This window comes from Aquarana catesbeiana, linkage group LG13 (assembly GCF_042186555.1).
Source record: "Aquarana catesbeiana isolate 2022-GZ linkage group LG13, ASM4218655v1, whole genome shotgun sequence".
Classification (NCBI taxonomy): domain Eukaryota; kingdom Metazoa; phylum Chordata; class Amphibia; order Anura; family Ranidae; genus Aquarana; species Aquarana catesbeiana.
Genome location: NC_133336.1, coordinates 78,358,046 through 78,376,443, shown reverse-complemented (window position 1 = coordinate 78,376,443; position 18,398 = coordinate 78,358,046). Strand labels below are relative to the sequence as shown.

General features: G+C 43.3%; 1 protein-coding gene across 1 annotated transcript in view; it reads right to left on the bottom strand.

Annotated features, from left to right (window-relative positions):
• Nucleotides 1-18,398, bottom strand: part of UBR1 (ubiquitin protein ligase E3 component n-recognin 1) — a gene marked incomplete in the record, with an annotated part of 288,714 nt that overhangs the window by 54,561 nt on the left and 215,755 nt on the right. The window contains 4 exon segments of the mRNA XM_073609777.1: nt 183-279; nt 9,262-9,317; nt 9,419-9,567; nt 11,482-11,572. Coding sequence (XP_073465878.1) covers nt 183-279; nt 9,262-9,317; nt 9,419-9,567; nt 11,482-11,572 — 393 coding nt within the window.

Below are 18,398 nucleotides of genomic sequence, written 5' to 3'. Positions count from 1 at the left end.
ACTAGTAATAGTTTCATACTGAACTGTTCCTTTCTATAATGCTTCTCAAGTATGATTTAATAATTAAAATGTAAGGCCATTTAAACCTGAAAATGGCTCGTCATATATAACATTGTTTTTTCTACTTTTTCATTGTGTTTAAAAGGAAAGGCATATATCTGCAAACAAAATATACACATTACCTGCCAGTAACTGCACAAGATGGTTCTGTATTGTGGGCTGGTGACATGTAACTCTTTGTGCCTCGGCAAACTTTACTAAAGCTTTAAGACCAGCGTGCTAGGAGAAAAGGACACCCATATAATTACATAAAGACAACAGACAACATAATAAACTAATTCATTAAACATTCAATTAATATAAAAGATTGCAGCCTTTTCTAAGCAAAATATTTACGAGCTAAAACTTACTAGCTAGGGTCATCTTTGGTGTGGGTATAGTTCAGAGCTCCCTCAATTTAGTTTGCGTCTAAGATTCACAGGTGTGTCAAGTTTTTGCATAGTTACCTTGGTCCAACTTGGAACAAGGTAACCATACATGTGCCATGCCTACCGATCTCCATGGAAACTAGAAATCACTGTAGCGGGCTTTGCTACCACAGTAATTGCTGCTGGTCTCTGGCTCTCATGTCAAGCTGCTGCCCCGCTGGTTAGAGATCACAGGAGGCTGCTTGCTCAGCATGAGCGTCATTCAGAGAACACTTTGTATTTTCCTCAAAGGGGTGGTGACGTCATAATCTCCACCTTGTCCAATTAAAGCATGTGACCTCCTGTGTTCACCAAGCAGCAGGGCAGCTGCTCGACACAGAACACAATAGTGATCTCTGCCAGCTTCTACAGGGATTGGCTAGGTATGGCACATGCATACTTACATTGGTCCAAGATATACCACTGTACCCTTACGAACATAGCCATACTTAGAATTCCACTTTAAATTTCTCCAACAGCACCGATCAAGGTGAAACTTAGTTTTGCCCCTTGTTCAAGTCGTTATAATGATTCCCTTAAGCGCCCGTTCACATTGGGCTGATTTGACATGTCAAATTGGAGCCTATTGTTTTTTAATCCTATTGCGGATTAAGCCGTGTCACCCCTTGTATAAAGCCCCAGACTAAAGAATGAGTAGCAAGTGGTCTTTGAAATAAGATCAATAAAGCTGCCTTTAATAGTACTTAAGGCCAATTTCATTTCTACCCCTAATTGTAGAAAGGTAAGAATTCTTTGAGAGTGCCAACCCTTAAATTCACACCAGGAAACATAAGCCTTCCAGACTCTATAATATATAGTTCTGGAAGCTGGTTTCCTAGCATTAATCAGGGTAGAGATAACTGACCCGGAAACCCCACGTTTCTTTAGAATGTGGGTTTCAATAGCCAAGCCATTAAATTTAGAGACCGTAAGGAAGGATGGAATATCGGTCCCTGAGAGAGCAGATCTGGCTGTAGTGGGAGGGACCATGGGCCCTCCACTGCCATCTTTACGATTTCTGCATACCAGGACCTTCTGGGCCATGCTGGTGCCACCAGAATTATCGGCTTTTGTTCCAGCTTGATCCTGCAAAGAAGTTGAGGCAGCAATTGAATAGGGGGGAATGCATAGTAAAAACTGATCTCATGGGGTCACTAACGCATTTGTTCCTCATGCGAATGGATCCCTTGTTCTGGCCACAAAGTTGACCAACTTCATGTTGAACCTGGATGCTAGAAGATCCTCCAGAGTCCACCATCTTTGACAAACAGCCCAAAATATGTCGGGGTGAAGAGACCATTCCCCTGGGAATAACTGCTGGCGACTTAAGTAGTCCGCCTGCCAATTCTCTACTCCCGGAATGAAGATTGCAGAAAGGCATGCAACATTCCTTTCTGCCCAAGTTAGAATATGGTTCACCTCTCTCTGCGCTGAGAGACTTTTGGTGCCCCGTTGGTGATTGATATAGGCCACAGCTGTGACATTGTCGGATTGAATCCTGACAGGACAATCTCGTAACCTGAAAGTCCAGGCCTTTAGAGTCAAACGTACTGCCCAAATCTGTAGGATATTGATGGGCAAGATTCTTTCAGTTCTTGACCACTGTCCCTGGACAGTTGTCTTTTCTAGTACTGCTCCCCAGCCTGAGAGGTTGGCATCCATCATTACCACTTTCCAGATGACTGGACTGAAGGATTTTGCTTTCAGCAGATTCTGGGTTAATAACCACCAAGTGAGGCTTTGGGTCACTCTTGGGGACAACCGCATTGGTAAGTCTAAAGCTTGAATTGTTTTGTTCCAAGCAGATAGGATACTGTTTTGCAACAGTCTTGAATGCAACTGGGCAAAGGGAACTGCTTCGAATGAAGCTACCATGGTTCCTAGCAACCTCATACAGAGGCAAATGGAGGAATTGCCATTTGACCTAACCCTCCGCACCAGCTCTCTTATGGAACTGATTTTTGCTTGAGGCAAGAACACCCTTTCCTGGGCTTTGTCTATGATCAGACTCAAGTACTTCAGCCTTTTTGATGGTATTAAGGAAGAATTCTCTAGGTTGAGAATCCAACCCAAACTTTTCAGATAGTTGGTTGTACTGCGTACACTTTGCTCCAAACGAGTCACCGACTGATCTATAAGTAATAGATTGTCTAGGTACGCTACGACTGTTATGCCCTATGCCCTTAACCTGGCTAGAGGTGGGGCCAGCACTTTGGTAAACACCCGAGGTGCTGTGGGTAGCCCAAAGGGCAGGGCTACAAATTGGAAATGCTGCTGTTCTAACTCGAACCGCAGAAACTTTTGATGAGCAGGAAATATAGGAACATGCAGATATGCATCCCTGATGTCGATTGACGCCAGAAGTTCTCTTCCTAGGAGGATAGAAACTACCGACCTGATTGTCTCCATAAGAAAGGAATGGATCTTCTGGAATTGATTTAGCTTTCTTAGATCTAGAATGGGTCCTGACATCTCCATTTGGTTTTGGTACCATGAAAAGATTTGAATAAAACCCCAGACCTTGCTCGTTTGTGTGTATCTGTATAATCACCCCTTGAGATATTAATCGGTCTAGTGCCTGAAACAGAGACTGGGAACGCTTGACCTCAGGAAGTGAGACAGCGGAAAGTCCCGAAATTCCAGCTTGTACCCCAGCATTACAGTGGAGATGACCCATCTGTCCTGAATTTCCTCTTGCCAGACTTCTGAAAACTGCAGAAGTCTTCCCACCCACCTTGGTGAGGGGGGTTGCCTCTTCATGATGAGGCTTTAGGATTCTTTTTTGCAGATTTCCTACTCCAGGGCTTCTTTTGAGCCTGGGTCTGACCCTAAGATTTTCCTCTAGAGTCTTATGGCAAAGGCCATCGCCACTGCCTAGAGGCAGAGGCCCCTGACGTGGGGGAAAGAGCTTGTTTAAATGAAGGGCGTTTATATTTTCTTTTGACTGGTAAAGTACTTTTCCCAGCAGAAATTGTCTTGATATACTTATCCAAGTCTTCTCCAGTTAGGAGGTTTTTACATGGTGTTTCAGCTGACCAATTTTTCAACCACAGGATTCTGCACATATGTACAAGGCGAGATGCCTGGTGAAACGAGTCTTTAATGGCATCTATGGCAAAACATAATGCCTTAGGTAGTTCAGCCAAATCCCGAGCTTGTTGTGTAGGAAGCTCTCTAAGGGCCTGTTTAAATTAGTCCTTTAGGGATTGGTAGATGCCTATCGTGGCGACTGCAGGCTGAGTGACAGCACCTGCTATGGAAAAAGCAGATTTTAGCAGGAAACGCATGCAAAGGATGGGAAGGTTTTAAAGAAGCTAAGGAAGAAGCCAAGTTTTCACGAGACTCTGTTAGAGGCAGCATGAAAGTGGAACGAACCATTTCTGTAAGATTGTATCAGCAATTTTTCAGATTTGAGAAGCTGAAAAAGGGTCATTCATTGTTTCCCCTGCAGAAGAATCATCGGTTTGTTTCTCTTCCTGATCAATTAAGGGTAAAACCTCATCCTGTGCCCACTGTTCCCCTTGAAAAGCTGAAGCGGGGGAGGTAACCTAGTACATTTCCTATCCATTTGAATGGAGGATGTGATTAAAGCCACTAATCTTTCTTCTAGACCCTGAAAAGTGAAGGAACGGGCATCTTTAGTCACGTATACAGGTGCTGAGATGTGAGAGGCAGCTGCACCATCAATTTGCTCCAATGGCTCACCCTGAGCTGCTATAATTGGTAATTCAGGCGAGGATGACAGCATGGAAATACAGCTGGAAATCCCAATGCCTGGGGGTGAAACCCTTACTCTTTTGGCTTTTGTGGTGTCTTTTTTGGCAGGCATAGTCCTAAGTCCAAAATAGAGGCGCTATGCACATTGCACTAAATCGCTGAAAATAGTCATGACTTTTTAAAGCTGCTATAAAGTTCAGCCTAGTGCTGGAAAAGAGCGTCCTTCCTATATCAGGAATGCCAGTTTTGCAACCCATACGTGTTCCACAGCTCGTGTGTCCCTGTGTGCAGGCAGCTTGTTTCCTCCTCATCAGCAGAGGGGAGACTGACACAGCTGTATATTTATCTGCTTTTAGCCTGCCGTGAGTCCTCGTGGACGTTCCACAGCACCTGCAATAGGCCCCATCCCTTCCAAAAAAATCCGCCCCTGGCGCCTGAGCGCAACGTTTTTCGGGTCCCAGACCCACCGGGGGTGGGGTAAAATAGCGAGACCTTCCGCATCCCCCACGGTGGGGGGGGGAGTAATGTAAGGGGGGGGGGTGCAGTGCTGCTGTCCCCCTAACCCTCTGGTCCCATCAGGGGAAGAAAAAAAAATACATTTTTTGCAGATTTTTTACCTTGCAAAATCTCCTTCCACAAGCTGTGCAGCCAGACACGGTACTTAGCAAAGAGTGAGACAACAGAGTAAGGTATGTGCATAGACTAGTGGAGATTTTAAGGCATGACAACATCTTTTCCTTAAATGAAAGAAAATGCATAGATGTTTTTAATATCCAAGTTTTCTTCCCTTACCTTGAACTCACCGCAGGATTTTGCTGAATTAACAGAAAATCCAACCTTTACCCATCACGGCGGGTTACGTTTAGCAAACCTTCAAGGACTGGGTCCGTAAAAACGGGGTCCAACTGTCTTGGGCTTTGTATAAGCACCCCATCAGGAAGCTTGAGGTAATGTAACAAGACCTAAGCCCTGGGTTGCTGGGGTTCAGCCCTACAAAGAGAGGCATAACAGCTAAAACCTTGTGCTTCGGATACCTGATCCCAGGTAACATCCACTTTAGGCCTCAGTGGCACTTCTGGATGGATCTGGCTTCTTTTTATGGAGGAATTTAAATCCAGCATGGATCCCTCCTGGAGCTCCTCAGAGCACTTCTTCACTCGTGAACAACACCTTAGACACTGGCAAAAAAACTGATGTGCTCCTGGAAGGAGGAGGGATTATATAGGGGAGTAAACTTCCTCTGATTGGGTTTACCAGTGTCAACACCTGAAGGTGGCCTATAACCCATTAAGTAATTATTTAAGGCTCTGTGTCCCACGATGAACGATAAAGAAAATGAGGAATATTTCTAAAAAGACTAACTTGGCAAACCCTTCTCCCACCTTCTGATCACTGGAAATTCCTCTCGCATAAAAGGGCCAGGAAGAATTTCTGGGACGCAAATGTGCAGCTCACTAAACATTAATCAGTAGTGCCATTTCACACATAGCAGGAGAGATACAGGGAGCAATTTGTTTAGATGGCAGTAGATTTGACTTTTGAAACCTTTCACAAGCACAACTCTTATTTTTATATTTTCTTACAACAGGCTAAAAAATATGTTACCAAGTAAAACAGACAATAGGGTTCTTCATCATCTGTTTGAGGGCTACATGGCATTCCCTTTGTACTTACCTTTGTTGGATACCACTTGGGAGAGTTATGCTCAATTTCCTCCATTTGTAACTACCTAAGGAAAGTTGCAGGCCAAAGCCCTTAGAAATATTTGTAGTCCTGTCTAATAAACGTCAGCAATCTGAGCTCTTCTCAAATAAACCCAGTCCACTGCAATCACTATACAGTGATACCTCAGTTCATGAACACTTCTGTTCACAAACAACTCACTTCGCGAACAGGAGAGTTCACAAAAATTTGCTTCGGTACGCAAACTCAGCTTTGGTTCATGAACACGAGCCACGGCCATCTTCCCTGCTCTGACACGTGGTCGTGGTCACAGAGAGACACAAAGTGTACTGTGAAAACACTGACAGTATTGAGAAGCTTTTTGGTGTGCTTTTTATCGCATACTGTACTGTACCGTAGATCCAGTATGGCTCCAAAGAAAATTCAGAGCAAGCACGGTGATAAGAAGAAAGTGCGGAAAAGTAATGAAGGTGACAAGACTGTTCAGAGCAAGCATGTTGATGAAAAGAAAGTGCAGAGCAGTAATGCAGGTGACAAGAATGTGTTAAGTGTTCTCTTTCTTCATACTGTACTTTGTTTCATATTTTGTGGTTCAAAAACAAAAGAAAGAAAAAGTTCAGAACGGATTAATCTGATTTACATTGAAACCTATTGGAAAATTTGGCTCAGTTCGCAACCAATTTGGTTCGCGACCAGAGTTGTGGAACAAATTAAGTTTGTGAACCGAGGCATCACTGTATCTGGTCTCCAACAGTATACAGAACATGGAAATGCAATTATTTTAGTAAATATAAACTGCTAAATATTTTTTCTCATCAGCAGTATATAACAGTCTTGTGATTTCTAACAGTTCCTTGTGAAGCTTGTAGGAGGAGTTTTCATACTGCACTGAGCTGTCCTATGAGGACCCTTGACCCTCTGTCTGGACAGTGCTGATGGGAGAGTGCATGTGATCAGCACAGGGCCAAAGAAAACAAAACCTCTCCAGCAATACATACCAAACTGAGCATGTGCAGCCTGACTCCTAAGGCTTGGTCTTATCAAGGGGGACAGTGCAGGGAGGGGAGGATCTGTGCATACAGGATCAAGCAGCATTTTTACACAATGCAGAGGATTATCCCCTTAGGTTCCACAGTGAGTAGAACAAGCATGCTTTACTGCATATACAGACTGATTTTACTGTTGTGGGCTTAGTAACACTTTAAGCATTATCAGGACATTTGGCAAAATTGCATCGTAAAGAGTGGAGTTTTAAAAAAAACATTGTGATTTTTTTTTTATAGGGCAGGTCAGGTCCAACCCATATCTGAGCTGGTTGGAATATCTACAATAACTACTAGGGATGCACCGAAATTTCGGCCGCCAAAACATATCGGCTGAAAATGGCCTTTTCGGCAATTTGCTGAAAGAGAAATGTTGCCGATAATGGCGCCGAAAAAAGGGGCGAGGCCATCCCACCGGTGCTGCACATGTTTCATCCTGACATGCCCCTCAGAGTCTCCCCTCCCTCCTCCTCTTCTCACTCCTGTCATACACAGCCTCCACAGTGCCTGGTAATACATGTCATGCTGTGTGTCAGAGCTGGATCTGAATCGCTGTGCAACCGATGTAACGATGTCCCGCCTCCTAGACCGCCTCTTGTGATAGATGGCACTCTGATCCAATGCGCGGAATCATTGTGCCGTGTGTCATAGGAGGTGGGACATCGTTACATCGGCTGCGCGGTGATTCAGATCCAGCTCTGACACACAGCGTAACATGCATTACCAGGCACTGGGGAGGCTGTGTAGGACAGGAGTGAGAAGAGGAGGAGGAGGAGAGACTGAGGGGTGTACGGGGATGAAACAGGCTGCACGGCGATTCAGATCCAGCTCTGACACACAGCGTGACATCGCATTTACAGGCACTGGCAGGCTGCACATGATGGGCACTGGCAGGCTGCACGCCATGGGCACTGGCAGGCTGCTGCATCTGATGGGCACAGGCATTGGTGAGGCTGCATGGCATGGGCACTGGCGGGCTGCTACATAAGAACACAGGCACTGGTGAGGCTGCATGACAGGCTGGTACATCTGTTGGGCACAGACACTGGTGAGGCTGCATGAAGGGCACAGGCAGGCTGCTACACCTGACTGGTAGGCTGCATCTGACAGGCACTGGTAAAGATGCATTTGATGGACACTGGTGAGGCTGCATTGATCTCCTGTACCACGTCTGCAGTCTCTGACCATCTTTTGTACCATGTCCCCAGTCTGACCATCTCCGGTACCATGTCCCCAGTCTCTGACCATCTCCTGTATAAAAATATTTTTAAAAACCGTCACTTCCGGTATCGGTACTGTTTTGGTATCGGTTTCGGTTTTCGGCCTAGTGTATTTTTTATTTTAGGTATCGGTTTCGGCACCAAAAAACCCATTAGATGCATCCCTAATAACTACAAAACCCTGTTTCATAGATGTAATAATCCTTTAAAAATACACTATTTCTATCAGTGACCTTCATTTTTTTTCAATATCTTCAATAAAGATGAACCAGTCTTACATTTTTATAGGTTTGTCTAAAAAAAAACTGTTTTATATTAACAATCTTTCAAACTAAGCTATTCCAGGAGAAGAGCATGAATTAGCTCAGTAATACGGAAATCCACTGGGCAAAGCCCATACCTGATTAGTATAGTAAACATCCCATCCATAGATTATGGTAAATACAGTAGAGGTCATCATATATGAAAAATAACGTACAGCTATCACCAGCTGCTCTAGTTCTAAGCGGTAATAATGTAAGCAGTACAGCCTAAGCCAAGGTCGAGATAATATTCTTAAAGCGTTACCAAACCCACAACAGTAAAATCAGTCTGTATATGCAGCAATGCATTCTTGTTATACTCACTGTGGAACCCAAGGGGTTAATCCTGTGCATTGTGTAAAAAAGCTGCTGTTAGATCCTGTCTTCTCTGATCCTCCCCTTTTTCCACAGTCCCTGATCTATCTGCTGATAGCACAGAGCTTTGGAGGCACTCTTGCACATGCTCAGTTTGATGTGTATTGCTAGAGAGTTTTTTTTTTTCTTAAGCGGGTGCATGTTATCAGCACAGGGCAAATCAGCACTGTCCAGACAGAGGTTCAAGGGTCATGCAGCCTCATAGGACAGTCAGAGGCTTCTCCTCCAGCAAGCATTAACCAGTGCTGTCAGACACTGATAAAAGTCAAAAGACTTCTATATACTGCTGATGAGAAAAGGTATTAGGCAGTTTATATTTACTAAAATAATTGCATTTTCATGTTCTGTGTACTGTGGGAGACCAGATATAGTTTAGTAACACTTAGAGTCAAAAAGCATGGAGAACCCGCTGTCTTATATTCACTCAATTGACCCTGTCCTTGGTCTTCCTTACCTGGCGATTTTGCAAGGAGCCAAACAAAGGTTTTTCTTCATCCTGCAGTAAATTCTCTGAAATAAAAAAAAGGTCTATTATAGATATAACTGTTGTACTACGCGACTGTGCAAAATGTAAGCATTTCTGTTTACGGATATCTGAAAATCAGCCTTACCAAGGCACTGAATTGTATATGCACACGTATTCCATGTCATCATAGGCAGACGTGGGTCAGTTTCATTTGGTGGAACATTCAGGCCTACTCGATACACAGTGGTGGCAAAATGGACCAGCATTTCTTTTGTGCTGGCAGAAAAATTTGGCCTAGTTTTTAAAAAATTACAGTAATTACTGGTTTCTTTTGCACATCAAAGGTAAATGCATAGCAGGTTTTATAAATAGTCACTACGACTACTCAGAAATACATGTTTAAACATTATGCGAACAAGACGTAACCATGTTACACCTAAAACGTTACAGAAACAGGGAAAGGCAAGTCCTGTGGTTCCTAAAGAAGAGCTCCAACCTAATGTATTATGTAGCGGCACAGAAGTAAACAAAAGTATACATGTTATGTTATGACACTAAGCAGTTTCGTATTAAAGGGATTGTAAACTCAAAATTTTCTCTTTTAATAATAAATATAATCTACTTACCTGTTCTATGCAATGGTTTTACACAGAACAGCTTCGATCCTCCTCTTCTTGGGTCCCTTACCGACACCCTTGGCCATTCTTCCCCAGTGAGTGCCCACCATAGCAAGCAGCTTGTTATGGGGGCACTGGTGCAGCCTCGCTTCCGTGTAGGCTCTGTGTCCATTTACACACAGCGTGGCTCGGCCCTGCCCGCTGCCGACTGGCTGGGTTTGAAGAGGAGGGAGAGAACAGAGAAAACTGCTGCGCTCGTGCACATTGCAGGATCGAGATTGGACTCAGGTAAGCATAAGTGAGGGCTGGGAGCAGGTTTTGTACCTTAATGCAGAGACTGCAATTAGGTAAAAAATATTCATCCTTTAGAACTGGGTAAAGTCCTCCTCTATGTCGTCTCGCAGAAGAATGCTCTATGGAGATCTATAAAGTTTTTCTTTGACACAAAGACTGGAAGAAGGCTTAAAAGCATTCAGAGCTGATGTATGAAATGTAAATTTAAATAAAATTATCTTAACATCCATGTTAACCAATCAGCTGTCATTTCTACATTCCAAGTCTTAAACCAAATAACTTTGGTTGCAAAAAAAATATTTTCAGTTTAACATAACATTCATACATTCGCCCAAAATAATCTGCCTGCATAGATTTGTCCGGCACCATATTAACATGTACTAAAATACAAATAAATGTGCATTACCCCAAAACATTGTACTGTGTGCACTGCCAATCATTCTTCAAGTCACCACAAGGAATGCATAACTGCCATTGTATTCTGTGTGCCGAAGGCCACTGTGTTGTAGGAAATACCACAGTTGAGGTTTTTCATGTGTTGTGGTGCAATGAATGAATGCATTTCCTTAATGCAATGTGCTTCAAACCCTAAAAGATTATGTTAGCGCAAACAAAAGTATAACGTGGGCCTCAAATAAATGAAAGAAGCAACAAAGCCACCATGCAAATAACTGGCCACACACCAAAGACATTCAACTCTAGGGTGGTGAGAGATATGCTGCAATTGCAAAAAACTTTGGCTGGAGTTGAACCTCTTCAGTGTGCGGCATGTTATTTGGCTGGTTGACTAGAGTGGAGTAACAGCAGACTCCGGAGCCTTTGTACCCCATTGACTGCAGGGAGTTAAGGAAGCTACAGGCTGGCCTGTGTACGGTGAAAATGGTTAGATTCACTGAAAAGCAACAAAGCCACACGTGTATGGCAAAATATGTCTCACCTTGTCGCCTTTTGAATGGAGAATTTTTTTATGAGGCATATCAGTGAATATTAACACAACTACCAATTCCAGTCAAGACAATACAAGACCAGCTTTGGACACAGCTAAAATACAGTAAAATATGTCCGTTTGCATAAGAATTTAATTGACTGGGACTGACTGATTCTCAGAATGAGACTGACTTTCAGCATTGAATAAGCAAGGTTGTACTGCAAAGGCCTACTGTTTTGGTCATTTCAAACAAGATAAATAATCTGAAAACTTAAAAATTTTGAGTGTCTCTACCACTGATAGTTGAGACTCAACATCTAACCAAATAAACAAATGCTTCTATACCGGGTTAATTCATTGAATACTCACGGTGCTTGTACCCCAAAACTGAGGATGGAGCGAAACTCATGGCTTGGACCGTCCCCACTCTTTAGGAATTCAGGGGATATAGGTTTATCTCCTATCAGAAAGTAATAAACAAAGTCAGCAATTTGACACTATACAAACCAAAAATATCTTGCTGTTTGCTTCTCACACAAAGAGAAAGTCCAAAACTAAAATCCCTGCATCTATAGCCACCAACATTCTAACACCAACCTCTCCAGCCCTGAAAAGAAAAAAATCAGTATACATACCTTTTCTACAAGCGATCCGACCCCACGCTAAGCTGTCAGCCGCGGCTTCACTGTGTGGGTGGGTGCAGGGAATACTTCCATCAACAGAAGCCCCATAATAAGTCTATGGGTGACATCACTTCACAACCGTTGTCGGACGTGTACTCAGCAGAGCTTCTGCCGCAAGAGATCGGGTCGGATCGCCTGTAGCAAATGTATGTATACTGATTTTTTCTTTTCAGGGCTAGAGAGGTTAGTGTTAGAATGTTGGTGGCTATAGATGCATGGATTTTAGTTTTAGCCTGGACTTCCACTTTAACCACTTACAGGAGAAGTCTAGCCAAAGCTGGCTTGGCTGTACTTCTCCTATGGATCACAGGAGTGCAATTCGTTTTGAACTCCCGTGACCTGTTTTCAGCAGAGTGGACTAAAGTCCGTTCTCTGCTGACATCACCAATGTCAGTTCAGGCATCGCATCATCCCTACCACGGAGTCTGGATCCACCAGGTGCCTGGACTGACACCTGGCTTAGCCTCTCAGTGAGCCGCTGAGGGCCTGAGATGGCCGCTCCGCACCCTCCACAGCCCAGCGCTCCAATAAGCGAGGAGGGAGAAGAGCAGAGACCTGTGACTGACAGTCTACAGCTCTCTGCTCAAAGAGCTCTGAAAACTGATCGACCAGCGGTGTTCAATTGCTCGGTTCTCAGTATAGAGGCGTTGGGGTCAGATGCGGCATCAGACCCATGCTGCATCCATCTAAGTAAGTATTAATGTGCAAAAAAAAAAAATTCCATTACTTGTCTTTTAAGTTAGAATTACGGGCTATCACTAATTAATCTTAACACTGCTACCGCCCCCCTTCTAACACCTATACCATACTAAATAACCTGCAGAAGGATGTATTCACTTACCCACTTACCTATTCTCCGGGCGCTCTGTTCCGGTCCCTCTGTTAGCTAGCAGCAGCTTTAAGGGAGAAGACAGAAAGCAAAATACGGATGGCCCAAAGGAAGTCTATGGGTGACGTCATTGCTCAGGCATTCCAACTATTGTTGGAGTGCTCAGTCCTTTCCGCTGTAGCTGGTGCTGGCTGGCATAGGGGCAATCAAGTGACTGGACCAAAAGGCCATGAAAATAGGTAAGTAAGCATATCTTTCCACTACAGGTTAGTTAGTATAGGTGTTAGAAAGGAAGTGGGAGCAATTTCAAGACTAGTTAGTTTTAACATGGAATTTTACATTAAAGTATATGTAAATAAAATTGAGGGACACAAAGAGCGGGACTTTAGAGGTGCCAAAATGCAGCACTCTTAAGTCTCCTGATGAAGCTCTTCTGGGCGAAACAGTGGCTGCACTGTTATATGAATTGCATCTTATTGTGATAACTTTTGTCATTTTAAAAATGGTGATATTCAATAAAATATGTATTTTTACCACACATGATTATGTTGTAAACTAATTTTGGCACCTTTAAAGTCCCGCTCTTTGTGTACCTCAATTTGCTTATAATTGGGATGTGGTGCCTATTTCGGCCTTTCACTGCCCAAACCTTGTATTTAAAATATATGTAAAGTCAAAACTTTTTTATCAATTTGAATAGAGTATGAAAGGGTTGAAATCCCTGCCTGTTTATCTCTGTCTCTGCTCCATTGTACAGATTTCCCCACATTTCCTGCCCAAAAGATCAACAGAAGGAAAAAAGAAATATCTATAAAGTGAAAGGAATTTCTTATATCTATATCTATCTATCTATCTATCTCTCTACACACACACACACACACAGATACACAGATACTTACATACTGAATGCACTAGAAAATTAAAGAACCAAGCATGTAAGTAAATGAAAACAAAATTATTTACCTGTAAACTAGATTCCCAGGAGTTTTCCAGGACAGCTTCGAGAAAGAGCCCGCTACCACCTAGTAAGGATCCATATTGCTATAAAAAGAACTCATCCCCTATAGTCCCTCAGTAATCATAAATAACCGAAGGCCTGTACATTATTGTAATTAAAGAGGTCATTAAAGCACAATAAAATGACCATCAAAACAAACAAGGTAACTGTAAAATAACACACGAGAGGGAACTAACTCTGTCCTGGAAGATTCCTGGAAACCTAGTTAAAAAGTAAATGACCGTTCCTAAGTCATCTTCCAGGACAGCTTCACAAGATAATAGGCTAGAAATATATTTTAGGGTGGGACCACTGCTTGCAGGACCTTTCTTCTGAAGGCCTGGACTTAACTGGAAAACAGGTCCAGGTGATAATGTCTAGCAAAAGTCTGGAAGCTGGACCACCTGGTCGCCCTGCAGATTTGGCTTGGGGAGGCTCCGTCCCTTTTGGCCCAAAATGTTGCCATAGCCCTTGTAGAATGTGCCTTAATCCCCGAAGGAGTGTGCAGCAAATGAATTCTGTATCCTTCAATAGCCATCTTCATCCATCTTACGATAGTGTTTTTTTGTAGCTTTAGCTCCTTTCTTCGGCCCTGAATGACTTCCTCCATTCTATATATGCAATGAGACATCTTCTGGTTTTGATTTTGTTGAAATCTGCTTCTTTCTGGTTACTGGGATTACCGCAAATATAAGGATGGGAATGCATAATTCCATGCCTCCTGTTCTAATTGCTTCCAACTTCAGTAGTCAGCTAGCCTGTCCAGATCTCCCTTTAGGTGTATTGATGTAAGAGTACAGGTTTCCTTTCTGCCCAAAAAGAAACTGCACTGAGGCCTGTTGTAGCTTCTATACTTCCTCTTTCAGCAAAAATATCCTTGGAATTATTAAATCTATTATACAGTATGCCCAAAGTAGGTCAATCTTTTTGTTGGGATTGTGATTTTTTCTCATGACTATCCATCCTAGGCCCTGTAGATTTGATCTTGTAATGTCCAAGTTCTTCTTCAATATGGTTTCTGAATTCACAAATATCAGTAAGTCGTCTAAAAAGGGACTGGTCTATTTTCCCTTCAGTCTTAAGTCTTAGAGCACTTTTGTCAACTCTTGGTAAAACTGCAAGGGGCTGAGGATAAGCTGAAGGGAAGGGTGTTGAACTAGAAGCATAGGATCTCTCCTTTTACTGCAAACCTGAGGGATTTCTATAAAATGTCCCTTAACAACATGTGTAGGTATGCATCCTTCAGGTCTATAGAGACTATGAAGGCTTCTGGAGACGAGAATTCCCTCAATAAACTCCCTCCTGAGCATTTTGTACTTGACTAATTTGTCGAACTTCTTGAGGTTCAGGATCATTCAGAATTTTCCAGAGGGTTTTTTTTTTTTTTTTTAAATGTGCAAACAGAAACTCATCATTCTTGTGCTAGCATTTCCTGCAAAATTAATGTCTATGCCTCTCTGCCTTCGGATAGGGAGTTGCGAAAAATGCTGATAGGGGTGGCAAGGAAATTATATTCTGTAACCATGTTTTAGAATATCCAGAATATACTTGTTTTAAGTGACCTTCTGCCACTGTGGAAAGAATGCACACAGTCTTCCTCCCACTCGACTACCCAAGTCACTGGACTTATGACTTGTCTTTGGGGTGAGCAGGGTTGAAAAGAAAACCTCACTTTTCCTTTCTGTAAGTCTAGCCTTTCTTTTTGTCCTGACTCTTGCCTTCTTTCTTTTGCTGCTGTCTGGTGGGATTCCCCACCCCCACCTTTGTTTTTTTTCGGCAACGGAAACCCCTTTTTCCTATGCGCTGATCTTTCTTGGACAGGTACAAGTTCTGTTCCAAAAAGAGGATCTCCCTCTAATGTGCATGTTATGCACACGGTAGCCACGTGGCTTAAAACTCACTGTGTTTGCTTCCTATGCGCACTTAGGGTAACTTTTCACTTTCCAAACCATCGGTTCTTTAAACGTCACTCCATCTATAAATGACAGATCAGTCTTCCTTGAAACTTTGGACAGGGAGGCATCCAACCAAGGGCACTTCTCTCAAAGGCCAGGACCTTCTTCCTTAAAGGGGAACCTTCTTTTTAGGTTGTTTGGAATGAATACTTTTTTTTCGTCTCCCTTTCTTCTTTTAGTATGGTTTCGTTGAGTGTTGGATGAACTGGAAATGTATGCAGTTGTTTCTTTTGCAAGACTGCGTATAGTTGATCGTGTAGAACCCTAACCTTTTGATCTTCCTCGAACCCCAAGGTGTCGTGTATTGCTTTGAACAGCTCCTCCGATGTCCTAACTTCTCCTGTGGCTCCAGCCACCAGATGAAATGCCAGCGCAAGCTTTCAAAGGAAAAACAAAATGGCAAACATAATACGGCACATCCCATTGCATTGACTCCTGTGGGGAGAGGCCCCCTACTGTTTGTAGCCACTCTGACTAGTGACTCTCCTCCCCCTGGAGGAGACAGTCAAAGGAAGAGGAGCTCCCTCAAATGCCCTGGTAACCACCACCTGGTACAAGGACTCAGGCGACAGAAATTCCCCTAGATCCCTGCTCCAGTTAAGGGAGTACTGCGCATTTGAGGCAACTCCCCCCCTAGCATAACGGTCTGATAGTAAAAGATAAACCAAATTTGGGATCCTGTCTGGCCGGGGGAAAAAAAACAAACCTGAGTGGATGAGTAATTTTTATGATAACGTAGATCAAGTGTTTTCTGTCTAGGTGGGAGGGGCCTCTTTCGTTAAGCTGTCCTGAAAGATGACTTGAGAATGTCAGATAAAAAAATAAAAAAACACTTCTGTCAAGCACTGAAATAGTATTTTTTTTTTGTTTTACAACTGTAAAATACTTTGAGTGCCACAAAGTATAAGGCCCCTTTCACATGAGGTGGATTCTGTTCCAAACAGCAGGGGATCAGCTTACAGATACACTGCTGATCAGAGCAGAGTGGGCGGATAACACATCTGTGTCCACTCAGTTTAAGCAGAGCGGACAAGGACAAAGCCTGCTCTGCTCTAGATGGATGGACCCGAGTAAGCAGACTCCCCTGTCCGTTTACACCCGACTACCCTCTGATCTGATCTGCCTAGGGGGAGAGGACGGATCCCCTTCTGTTTTCTTTTAGCAGACTGGATCAGACTCGGTGGTAGGTGGGTGTAAATGGACACAAGTCTGTCCCTAGGAATGCATTGACCTTCCAATCAGGAACTGACAGGCAGACCTGATTGGATCACCCATGTGAGAGGGGCCTAGCAATTGTGGAACCCGCCTGTGATTGCTTATAACTCCCTTTGGGCATTATCCCTCATTTATAAACAATATAATGCCTCCTGCCCATAAGGCACAAGGGAAGGATAAAATTATAGGACTTTAAATGTACCACAAAGTGGTCATTTACATCAGTAAAACGTTCACAATCTTTATTGTACAGTTAACCTAATTAAAATGATCAATTTTTTGTGAGTCATTAATAAAGATACATTCAGTACATGAAATTAACATGAAACTGTGGCGTTTCAGATCGAAAAGGAATTAGTCACATGTGCTAAATGTATCTCTTAACATGACCCACAGAAAATGGATCATTTTTAATTCAATTTTAATTGCACAATAGCAAAAGTTTTATTGATGTATATGATCTCTTTCTGGCACATTTAAATTCCCATCATTTTTACTTCCCCAGTGTCTTTTGGGCAGGAGGAATTACTTTCTCACTTTTCTCTGAGTCCTTGAGGGACACAGCTTCATAGTGAGCAACCTAGGGTTATACTGCGGCCTACTAGGAGAAACTGCTACTAGACACTCAAAAAGGAAACTGGAGACCAGCCCCTAGGGACTATAACCCCTCCGACATCAATCCTGTTCAGCTGTACCAAGCAGTCTAAGGAAAGAAAGATGGCAAAGTAGAAAAGTAGAGGAGAGGGAACTGTGTTGCTCAACAGACTCTACAAAAAAAATTACCGTATATACTCGAGTATAAGCCGACCCGAATATAAGCCGAGGCACCTAATTCTACCACAAAAAACTGGGAAAACTTATTGACTCGAGTATAAGCCTAGGGTGAGAAATGCGCAGCTACTGTAAGTGGAAAAGAGGGTCAACAATGCCCATTTGCAGCCTCACTGTGCCCATTTGCAGCCATAGGTCCCCCGAACTTCAAACACGGTAGTCAAGGGTTCCTAGATGCCCCCTAGCTGCAGCCAAAATTTGGGGTCTCTGGACCCAAAGGGTCCCGAAATCACATTGCTGCAGATGGACACAGTTGACCGACTTTGGGGCCCCGTATCTTGGAGCCACTTGGTGCTAGGACTAAGTGGCCCCCGAGATACGGGGCCCCAAAGTCGGTTCGGAAAATGTCAAGCACTTTTCTGCAGCAGAGAATAACATTTTCCAAACTGACTTTGGGGCCCCGTATCCCGGGGCCACTTGGTGCTAGGAACCCCAGCTTTGGATATGTTGTAGTGGTAGTTCCACTGGGTTTGCACAGCACCAATTGGCCCCGAGATACGGGGCCCCAAAGTCGGTTCGGAAAATGTCATTCTCTGCTGCAGAAAAGTGCTTGACTCGAGTATAAGCCGAGGGGGGCATTTTCAGCACAAAAAAATGTGCTGAAAAACTCAGCTTATACTCGAGTATATACGGTATATGGGGAGTATTAAAAAATAAATATTTTCATCATCTATTGAGGGACACCGCTTCACAATAAGCAACCTCGGGACGTCCAAACTGAGGGATGGGCACACCCAAACAACACAGTCAAATTAACCTAAAGCAAAACCGCCAAA